Raw genomic sequence first — 12,037 nt, forward strand, 5'->3', positions numbered from 1 at the left:
CTTATAATTTGAACCGCATTTATGTTATAGCAATCCCATGCAAAAAAAAAAAAACATTATAAACTTTACAACAACACATTGGCATAGAGTAGGTGGGAGGAGAAGAGGAGGAATTTATGGACATATTTATGAAATAATACGCGTTGTTGAATGCCAATCCTTAAAATTCTGAAGAATGTTCTATCAAATAACTCGAAGAGGACGAACTAAGTTTGGTAATCCTAATACTGCGCCTCATTTTATAGGTTTGATTCTTCGTTGTTGTTAAAATTTAGACGAAACTGTATGCAACATTCATGTTTATTACCAAGATAAATCACAACCAAATAACTGCTTTATTTTGACGAATTACTTTACCAAAAATCTAAACTCCCATTTTATCAACAACAATTTGTTTCTCTTTAGCTTGGTGATAAGTATGAACAATGAATGTAATTTCTTCTAAATTTATAAACTGACAAAATGAATGTTTATAAGCTGAAATATTTCTAATTTACTGTAGGTTTAGAGAAAAGTCAATGGATTACGAATACTCGTTCAGTTGAGCAGTCTAGGTGGAATTTGCTACAAAGGGGAAAAAGTAGAAACAAGCTTTGTGGGCAAATGAGGAATCGAAGAGCATTGAAATTCATAAATACCTATAAACGTGCCAAACTGGCTTACGATAATCTGAAAAGATATCTCTTTTCAGATCATTGTAACCTTCTCTAATGATTTGGTTATTATTATTATTATTATTATCATAGACATAGGATATGAAAAGGATTCTCTTTTTTTCAGGAAACTGACATGTGTACTGCACTTTGTTACTTTTTTCTCCCCCCCTCCAAATTTTAGGATATAGGATATATTGTGACCAGGGTTATAGTTCTCTGACTTTTTTCTTATTTAACCACTGCTCAAATTCGCGTATTAATGTATAGCAGGAAAGTGATAGTCAAAAGACTAACACTGAAGAAATAGGTGGGAGAGGCATTTCATCATCCTGTGTGAGCAACCACCCTGCTTATTGGAGGCATAAAGTTGCTTGGAAAAAAGCTTCCTTTCAAAAGAAATAATAATAATAATAATAATAAACCTGTGTGGCCTTGCGAAAACGTTTCTAATACCAAAATTCTAGATTGTCAGCAGAAATGGGTTCAGTTCTATCCCCGACTACAGGAACTTTCTGTGGGGCTGTCTTCAACCAGTTTCCAAGTACTTGATCTCTGGAACAAGAAAATTGGCTTTTCCCTCTTGGAAACTCGGGTTTTTATTCCCACATCTTAAAAATCTATCATAAAAGTCCTACTGTTACAAACAACAGTATGAGTATTAGCGCTTCAGATCACAGATGAGGATAGTTGTTGTTGTTGTACTCTTTCTTTCTAATTCTCTGAGGTTGTATCCAGGTACCCAGTAAGCAGGGTGATGCCTCATGTCAAACAGTGAAAATCACCTACCATTTAAAAATATTCACACATATCCGTGTCACAGTGAGATTTCGGCCCATAGCTTGTTGAATGGAGAGTGTGGATGCTAACTATTCTGCCAACCATGTTAGTACATGTAAGTAATCAGGTTTGCCAACCTAGTTGGCCAGAGCTTCCAATGTGTCCTTCGGTTTTGACGATGCCCTTTATTTCGATAAACCTGAGTTTGAATCCTGTCTACGATTCAAAGAGCTTAAAAAAAGCTTTCTTTCATCTGAAGGTAAATCGCCTTCAGATGAAATCTTATACAAGTCGGCTCCATTCAAGCACAGGCATGCAGATATCTCGACAAACTGTGGCAAGATGTCTACGACAAGCAGGCCTATACGCCCGAAGGACTGAAGTCTGTTTTCGTAGAGCACGTTTTCGTCCCTTTATCAACAGCTCATCGTAGAGCACGTTTTCAGTGGTGTTGTATCCATAAAAACTGGACAAGATACCTATGCGCTAAAATTACTCTTTAGAGTCATTTTAGTGTTTCCTCCGATTCCAGACGACACTTAATCTGGCGTGAAAGTCGTATTGGTGAATCGCGAGAATGTTCTTGAAAGGGATAGATAGATAGTGCTGGGGAGCAATATGCTTATCGGGCTCACTGAGCTACAAGTGCTGGAAAAAGGAACTATGACTGTTGAACGATATTGCAACGAAGTTCTTCAATGTCATGTTCGATTGTTCCGTAGTGCTGTAGAAGAATTAATTTTTTATGAATGACAATGCCATACCGCATCGTACACGAACAGTGGAGATACTTCTGGAGACCGAGGATGTTAATCGAATTGAGTGACCATCACGCTCCCCAGATCTCAATCCCATTGAACATATTTGGGACACAAAAGTACGACACATTGCTGCTCGAAATCCCCTCACCTCCCAGAAAACAAACAAGGCTTATTCTTGCTCTGAAGGAGAAGTGCTAGATTGCCTCAAGAATTCTTGAATGACTTGATGCTAAGGATAGTAAGACGTTGCGAGAACTGTACATCGCAGCTCGGGGTGGACAGATTCCATACTGAAATGTCTCTCCGCATAGTTTTCTTGAAAGCCAATTTGCCAAAAATGTATTGCAATTTAAGTGCTACGAAATTTATATCACATTCTTATGTGTAATTATATCTCGATATAATTTATTAGTATGCTGGCAGTTGGCGATAAATTTATGTCCATATTTGGCTGCAGCCATGAAAATGTTTTCATATACATGTAAAAATGTAGTTCGTCCTTTAGCTTTTGGACACCAGTGTATAACTGAAGTAATTAACAAATGCAGTACTACGAGAACTGCCAACTTCAACTATTTTAATAGTTTAAATTGGACCAGTAAATAAATCATCAGTATGATTTCTGTCATTAAATCATGCGATTTAATGACGGACATCTAATAGAAAGAGCTGATCGCTGGATATTTTTATGAACGAGATCGAAATAATGAACCAAGTTAAAACGTAAATACAGTAACCAGTAGCGAACAAATTAATCTGAACAATCACATTTTAAAGAAAAAAATAAGTACAAAAATTAAACTATTTAACTTTACCTAATAATATGTGCTCCTCTGTTCCTAATAAGTTCAGTAATTCGCTTAGGCATAGAAACACTCTGATTCCATCTGATATCTGGAGAGTTAACTGCCCACTGAAGCAATCGGATGTTGTGATTTTTGAGGAACATTTTCACTTTTTTTGAAGTGTGGCATGGAGGGAGATCCTGTGGAAGATGAATCCTTTGTCTTTCTAAATCTGTGGGACCTAATAATATGTGTGGCATGGAGGGAGATCCTGTGGAAGATGAATCCTTTGTCTTTCTAAATCTGTGGGACCACACTGTTTTCCAATAGGTATTGGTCGCTTTTCATCATACCGTCAACAGGCACAAATGATCCTGGACCTTCATATGTAAAACAACCCCAGAATATCTTTTTAGCGGCGTGTTTAGGAACTTGTATAAAGTGGACAGGAGACGTCTTCTCAGCAGCTAATTTGCTAACATAGGGTGCTCGCGCGCCTTGGAAAAAGAAATGGTTCTCATATTAGAATATGACCTTCTTCCACTTCTCAACGGTCCAATCTTTGTGCATTTTCCCATTGGAGCCTTCGTTAACAGTTTGTTAATTATTTCTTCTTTTTTTTTTTTTTGATCTGTGGGCAATCCTCTCTGCTTCCAACAAACTTCTACAGACTGTCATGTCAGAAACATTAATCCCACTAGCTGCCAAGTCTCTGTGTCTACAGTAGACAATCTTGAATTCATTTCGCTTTTCCTAACTAGTAAACGATTTTGAGTAAGTGTAGTAGTACTTTAGAAAGTAAGAGTAAATAGTACTTTCCTTTTTCGCCCACATTTTTATTTTCTATCAGGAGAAAAAGTACCTGTCTCCCTAAACCTCTTTAAAATTGCATTGAGAGTACCCAAACCCACACCATACTCATTGTCAATTTGTCTTTGAATCATGGATGTGTGCTAAGAAAGAATACATATTTTTGAACGCTTTCTTGGAGATGTATCCATTTTATAGCTACACAAAATGAATAAAACACTACGAATGTAACTTGTTTACACTATTAAAAACGCACAACACTATTAATAAACATCGTAAAGACAGTTAAATACGCAGCACTCAACCAAAATGGTGAACTAAAAAAAAAAAAAAAAAAAAAACGAAAATAATAAATCGAAACCAAAACGTGAGAAAAATTTCGCTTGTTCGGATTAATTTATTCGCTACTGTACAATCAAATGTAATCTAATTTCACAGTTGAAATAACATAGATCTAGAATTTCGAGTCAGGAGAGAAGTGAAACCGCAATAGTGAAGTGTATTTAATATGCAAAGCCAATAAAGCCATGTTTATTTTGCCTGGAAAGATAATATATATTTTACACTCATCCCATTGGTCTAATGCACAGAAGAAATTAATGCAAACGTTCCGTATGTTTTAAACAATAAGACCTGATATTTTAGAATAGATTATCCATTTATTAATATTCATTTAATGTCTCCATGTCTCTACCGTAATTGTTGAATTCTTTCTTTTTATATATATATACCTAAGAAAGAATGTTAAATTCTTTTGTTACATTAATGGAATAATACTTTTTTTATGGTTTCTCTTTTCATCTTATTCAGGTTCTCGCTGTGAACGTTACCATCCTCGAATTATTTACAAGCCATTAAGTCAAAGGATGCTGGAAGAACCATTTTGGCTAGGGCTCATTACGGTGTCTGCAGTTCTTCTTTTGATTCTGTGCGTGTACTGTATCAAGAGGAAGTTTGCCGACAAGATAGAAAGATTACTGGCGGATGAAATAGAGCGAAGTAAAAACCGTAAGTCTTTTATGGAAGGGTTTTAGTAGTAAGGCGAATTTATATGACGGGATCGCATCCTCGAAATGTCTAAACAATACAGCCCAATATCACTTCCTGTCTATAATTTGTTTTTGATAGTGAGATGACTTGCTCACGCACTTTTCCTGAAAGTTGAGTTACGTGAATTGGTGGTCAGACTTGACCAATCAAAAGCTCTCCTGCAATACTCAATATCGCATAAATGGGCGAAAGCTTCATGCTTCTTAGCTCTGGGAATTCATCAGTTGTGTGGATTTTCCTCTCATCAATTGATTAGAGTAGAATTTCTTTTTCATAGTTGGGTTTTATTTATACCGATAGGTGTCAAAGTTTTGCCTAAACTTACTTTTATTGATTGCACTTTTCATGATAATTAACTAAGTTACATAAATTAGATTCGAAATGTTTTGTAAAAATAGAGAGAAAATAAATGTTAGTTTCATATGTTGAAATAAGTTTATAATTTAATAATACAATAATAATAATAATAATAATAATATATTATTATTATTATTATAATTATTATTTCTAATATAAGAAATAATATATATTAAAAGAAAAAGGAGGATCGCTGAACTATTAAAGCGTAGCAAAAATACTCAAGATTTACTCACTTGAAATTATATATTTTCCTGTTGAGGGTGGGTGAGCGAGTGGGGTAGGCACTTGGCAAATTTCCATTAGTGTCAGAATCTGAGGAATTCCATATAGTTTATCTTGATTAGGTATTCTTTCCGAAATATAAAACTTTCCATGTCTAAAATGAACAGTACTAAAACCTTTATCTTCGATTTGTCTGGACTTATATAAATCTGTTCACGTCTATTGCAGTTCTTTTGTTTTCCAATGAAAAACATACAAGTACAGTCTACGATATACGTCCTTCTATCATTTCGACAACATTATTAAAAACTAGTCCACCGGGTTTATATAAAAAAAAAAGGTCAGTGTGAGTATTCAGTAAGAAAAAAAAAACTTAAATGCACTGTGATTACAGATGATCTTTATATTCCAAAATATTAACAAAAGTTAGGAAAACTTGAAAAAATAAATTTTTACGCCATTCAACTCCTTTAAATGAGTTAAATTTTACAAGCACTTCGAACACAGGTGGGGATTTCAAGGCGCGTTAAACCTCTAACCATATTTTCTCACAGTATTTTCCGAATGTCGTAACGAAAAAGAGTTTCTTCTCAACGTTAGGAACATTCTAGAACATGTTCACATTTCATCTGCACATGGTCTACATGAACGTAGGTTGGGGGAAGGATTCAGTGTTTTGAGACTCGACGAGTCCCAGGCCAAGTCGAACTCGGCATCGATCTAAAAAATTTAATTTCATAAAATAAACTATAATTTATTTTCCTTAATCACACTTTTTTTTAGATCGCGCTACATTTTGATATATATATAGCGTAAGAACACCGAATGTGTTATCAAAATCAACACTAGGAAGCAAATGTACAACTGTTTGTACTTGTCGCAAATTGAGGAAAAATTCCTCAAAAAAAAATAAAGAAAAAAATACTGTAAAAATAAATTAAGTAATTACTGAAGAATAATATTTATTATAGTAAAATAACAACGCAAAATAGCAAGCCTTTCAGGAACAAAATCAAAATGTTCTAGAATATCTTTGTAGCAAGGTAAATAAATCTTTAATAGTTTGCAAACATGTGGTAAAACGTTTTATACAGTAGTGGTGTTGAGTTCTCAAGGCTGATCCTGCTTTGCGGGATGAAAAACCCTACTGCCCACGTCCGGCTAACTTGGCTATGGCTGAGAAAAGATCCTTCAGCTCCTCATGTGACTGACGGGAATCGAACCTAGGACACTCCTTCATAGGAAAAAAAAATAAAAGTATGAAAATAAAAAGCAAACAGTTTGCTTTTTATTTTCATTCACTTCTTTCCATAAATTATTCTGAGATGATTAAGAAAGAAGAAGAAGAAAAACAGAATAGTTTTTTATAAAGCATTTACCACTGTGAATCATGTTTGAAAATTATTAGATTTATTTGCCTTACTGAATAATAAAAATCATTCATATTCATTTTCTTGACATAAATAGTGAAATAAGTTTTTAGATATTTTCTAAATCCAAATTATATTGTAGTGTTAGAACTGCAGATACAATTATAAACAGAACATTATTATTCAAGGCAAACAAGAAGCACAAGTAATAAAAATCGATGTATTTCAATTTTAGATAAACCGGCTAGAGAGGAGAAGTTAACCGGGCTTTATGGTCTACATTTTTCGCCTAAAAATATCCCAGAGTCTGACTACGTTGTATATGTTTCGTCTTTCTCGGTAGTTATCATTTGCTGATCCGTTTTTGATGGGGTGTGGGGGGGGGGAGGTCAAACATTTGTTACCCGCTGTTCTGAACCTCCTCTTCGTCCTTGCAGCTATCTCGAGTATAGCAGGTGCATTAGTAACTGAGTTGTTCTTAATAGTGTAAGTCTTCTTCCATTTTGTCTAATATTTTTTCCATAATGTAAAGATCATTTGTAATAATCTTATATGTTAATTCAGTTGTTACTATCATATCAACATATAGCTGGATAATTTAAATTTTATGCAGTATCGTTCTCATTACAAGTTCTATAAGAACTATAACTATATATCTATGATGTATAGTTAACTATAACTATACATAGTTACAGATCTCCAGTGATAGATAGAATCTATATATTTAGATATGTATACATAGATAGATAGATATAATTATAACTATAAAAACGATAAGTTCTCACTAACTTCTTAAGCATACTTAATATATATATTTTTTTTTTCCGTTGAACTATTGCTTTATTCTCTTTCAGACTCTTCTCCTCCTGCAACACGATATAGTCTTAGTTCGACGCAGCCTAGCGTAACGCCTGCCAACCTCAGTCCACAGACTAATACCAAATCAATTCTCAGTCGTATCCGTAAGCACAGTATCCGAAGCATCCGAGGAGGAAGCACAAGTCCTACTGATATTGAACAAGCATGTCCTTTTACTTTCGATGATATACTAAAGAAAGCTCAAGCAATATCTGCAACAAAGAAAAAGGAACCTTCTGAATCCGAGAAACCAGTGAGAGACACCTCCGAACGAAATGAAGAAGAAAAGTCTCGGATACTACAATCTCTGGTGACATCAAACCCTTCGCCAAGTCAGAGACGTATGAGTCTCGATGAATTCTTTCGGATAAGCGAAAGAAAGATTCAAAGCAGCTTGAAGCGAGAAAAATCCCATGATGGCACCTCTCCGACCAAACTGACCGACGATGGGATGGCTGAAACAAGTTTCATGATCACTAAGTTATCACCACTATTCGCTCGTCAACGGACGCCATCATTTTCTGAACTTCCAGTTAAAGAGATGTCTGTGGAACAAAATTCATCTTCGGACAGCATGACTGGAGAGCCTAAAACTAGTGAAGTATCCGTTGATGTTTCGGTGTCTACCAAGTCATCGCCACGACGCTCCGACCACGAGGACATCGAAGATGATGAAGCAGACAACAATGAAGATGATAGCGAGGAAGAGAAACCAACAAATCCCAAGCACTTAATCCCGCCAGAAATCAGAATCACCCCAGAAGATTCGAGTTGTGATTATTTAATCGAACCATCACCTGACCCTCTACCCGAAGACTGTACTATTGAAAACGAGGGTAGCTCTGAATCATCAGGTATTTTTCTGGAAGTGCCACAGCCTTACTCCTCTCAAGTGCACCAAGATACCCCTACCAAACCCCTCGATGTGCCTCAAATTAATGTACTGTCCCTCCCAGATTCGAAACCCAAAAGGGAGTTTTCAATACCCCGAAAGTATTCTGTGGATTTGCCTACTCCCAAAATACTTATAACCTCAAACATGAGTTCGTGCGATTCTGATGAAATGAGTCCACCCCGCACTCCAAACCCAGTGAAGCCTATGAACTACCTCAGTCCCCTAGCTGTGATTTGTTCAAATTCGGACCGCACCATATCCGAGTCCAATCTCAGTACTTCAGGTTACTCTTCCTTATCTAGTCCTGGGCTCTCAAGATGCAATTCCAGCAGCCCTCTAACGGACGATTTAGAAAACCAACATTTACCAACAATTAGCAATAAACTCGCAGCACCTCATAAAAGTCCTAATTCAATTTCTCCCTCTTATCTTGTCCCCAAATACGAAAGACAATTCCAGTTTCCTCAATTGTATCATTGCTTCGAGAATTCTGCTCCAGGTGCAGCTGCAAAAAGAAGATCCTCTGTAGGAAGTGTAGGACTATCGATGAGAGAGAACCATCACGGTAAAAACAAGCTACTTTTTAAAAGTCCCGCGCATTCTTTCAGCACGCATGACTCAATCGAGGACGAAGGCATTGGAGTAGACATTATAGATTTCCATTGTGTAACACCCGACACAACTCCTGATATCAACATCCTAAATCCAAGAGATCGTCTCGGACACCACGAAAATAACAACAGTGAAACGTCAAGGCCTGATGAGTTCACACCCACAGAGAAACGTGGAAGAGGAACAGAAGCTGTAAATCCACTTGTTTTGATGGTTCCACAAGAAAGTGAGGAGATCGCTTCTCGTCTTTTAGTCCATGGTTCAAAACCAAACCACTATGACAGAATGGACAGCGACGAATATGCAGAACATCCGAGAAGACGCGACGTACGACCGCCTTTTCTACGCCACACCTCTTGCTCAAGTCAACTTTCAGAAGAATCAGAGAGTAGTGATCCTCCAGACAGGGATGGGGCAGAACAAAGAGAAGATATTCTCTCCCCTCCGGCAGTAGATATTCAACCTCCCGAACGAGGGCCTGGTAGGCAGCTTTCGTTAAGGTGCAAAATCCGTGGTTCAAACCTTCATTCTGACAAACGAGGGACTGCAGATCACGATGAATCTCGTTCGAAACGTGATGGTCCGAAGACTCAGAAACGTTACTCCTATCCTTCGTCTTCCGCTCCTACAGTGCCACCTGTTAGCCGACAGGGAAGATTACTTCCGAGTCAAAGGTGAGGGAAAATTCAAAATTGAAAAATATTTCTGTTGTTTCCAATTTAGTGAGATACACATTGTTTACAAGATCCTTAAATTAGAAAAGTTAGCTTTGTGTCAGCGCAATAATTATTTGTGTTAAATGATATGCTTCAAATATTCACTCCCAAAGTGGAATCATATGATTCACGGTTAAGAAATTTGGGTTTCAAGAAAAAGCCTACTTTTGTACCAGAGATCGACTAACTCAAGACTAGCCGAAAGAAAGACCTAGAAAAGTTTCCCTATAGTAGGAAGACTAGTAGAACCCAACTAGAGCCTGTGGCAAGTGTCTAACTTGCCCCCAACTCAACAATTACAAAAATTTTGAAAAATTTAAATGTAACAAGTTAAATTTTACTAAATGCAATATGTTAAATACTTACTATTAATCCAATCAAAATGAGTTGCAGTGTGTTGCAGAATTTGTGTGTCTAAAACGGCGTATTGCCAAAAAGTTAAAATACATTATAAAATAGGGGACTTTTATATCTATTTATTTTTTAGATTTTGCGCCCCAAACCTAGTTGCGCCCGTGGCGGACGCCTCTTTCGCCACGCCCTCGTTACGGCACTGGTAGAACCTACAGCGATCTTTTTCTGTGGAGGGTTATGGTTACAGGAAGCACTGCCATAAGGCTACAGTGCCATTTATTTATTTTATTTTATTAATTTGAAGTAATTAAACTGGTAAGCTCTAAGCTTAATTTAGATTAGACATAAAACAGAAAACTCTGCCTCTACCAAAACGACTGGCAAAAAAAAAAAACATTGGAGTCTTTCACTTTATCTAGTTTTCAAGCTAAAATTACTTAAATATAAAGAGCCAATAGGCTTCATTTCGGCCATATAAACATTATTTAAATTAAGGGGATATTAAATCCCACATTGTTTTGAAACCAAACAAGAAACTCAGAGATTGGAATCAGAGAGTTTCGTGCCGAATATAGTAAACTATAAAAGGATCGGCGACTACTAGCGTGAGCTAAAGCACGTAGTTCCAGTACGTAGTACAAACTAGGGCAACTCGCAGCAAGGGTGGTAAAGTTCTGATCGCTATTCTTGGTATTTTCCATAATGTAAAACACATTTCCTAGGAAATGCGAGTTGCCCAAGTTTGTACTATGTACTTGGACTACTTGCATTAGCTCACGCTAGTAGTCGCCGATACTTTTATAGTTTATTATACTATATTCGGCATGAAACTCTCTGATTCCAATCTCTGAGCTTCTTATTCGGTTTTAAAACAATGTGGGATTTAATATCCCCTTAATTTAAATAATGTTTATATCGCCGAAATGAAGCCTATTGGCTCTTTATATTTAAGTAACTTAATGGGTGTACCTTTTTGACAACTCGTATAGCAGAGCATATAAGTTCTTTTCGCTATACCCTTTGGTAACTCGGCAAGGCGATAAGGAGATGGAGTGTTGGACTGCGATTACGGAGTAGTGATGATTCTATGCTGAAATTATTGATCTAAGAGTAATTAAGTGACACCGAGTGAGTTTTGATTGATTGAGTTAGTGATTTACTGATATTTTGATGAAAATAGTGTATATTCGCATCTCAGGATTACGGATTATTCTCAAAGTATTGGAACCTTATTACAAAAAGGACTACAGGAGCGTTTCTGAGTGCCAGAACTCAGAAAAACTTACTAAGGTAAGTAGCAACCAATTCTCTATTTAACTTAGCAATAACAAGACCATGGAAAAGCCCCTAACGTTCGAAGAAGTTTACAGAGAGTTCCTAAGATTAGGAAAACTCTTAAACGATAACTGGCCAGAGAAGGTAAAACTGTACGACATATTTCCCCCCGCAGCAGTCACAGACGATATCATGAACGACCAAAACAACGAAGATGACACACACCCTCAACACGACTTAGCAGTCTTGCCACAATCAGAAGAACAAGCAACACATAGCAACGCCTACCAAACAGCAGAATCGCACACAGACTTCCAGAAAGTACAAAAGAAAAGAAAAATATCTACCACGACGGAAATACCCAAAGCAAGAGAAACAGAAATAGACAAAGGAACAAATGAAAGAATACCCCAAGTCATCCTAAGGGCCAAGGAACACTGGACATCGATCGCCACCGCTCTCAAAACAACAGGAATCACCTTCACAAAGGCAACAAACACAGAAGAAGGAATACGAATTCAACCTAAGACATCGAC

At 36.7% G+C, this 12,037-nt stretch overlaps 1 protein-coding gene across 1 annotated transcript in view; it reads left to right on the forward strand.

The window, feature by feature from the left end:
- Positions 1-9,834, forward strand: part of LOC150100904 (uncharacterized) — a 243,714-nt gene extending 233,880 nt beyond the window's left edge. The window contains exons 16-17 of the mRNA XM_090401933.1: positions 4,600-4,797; positions 7,646-9,834. Of these exons, the coding sequence (XP_090258059.1) occupies positions 4,600-4,797; positions 7,646-9,834 (2,387 nt within the window). The remainder of the gene's footprint in view (positions 1-4,599; positions 4,798-7,645) is intronic.
- Positions 9,835-12,037: the final 2,203 nt, after the last annotated feature.

This window comes from Typopeltis vanoorti, chromosome 12 (assembly GCF_054136105.1).
Source record: "Typopeltis vanoorti isolate ZY-2024b chromosome 12, IOZ_Tvanoo_1.0, whole genome shotgun sequence".
NCBI classification, from domain to species: domain Eukaryota; kingdom Metazoa; phylum Arthropoda; class Arachnida; order Uropygi; family Thelyphonidae; genus Typopeltis; species Typopeltis vanoorti.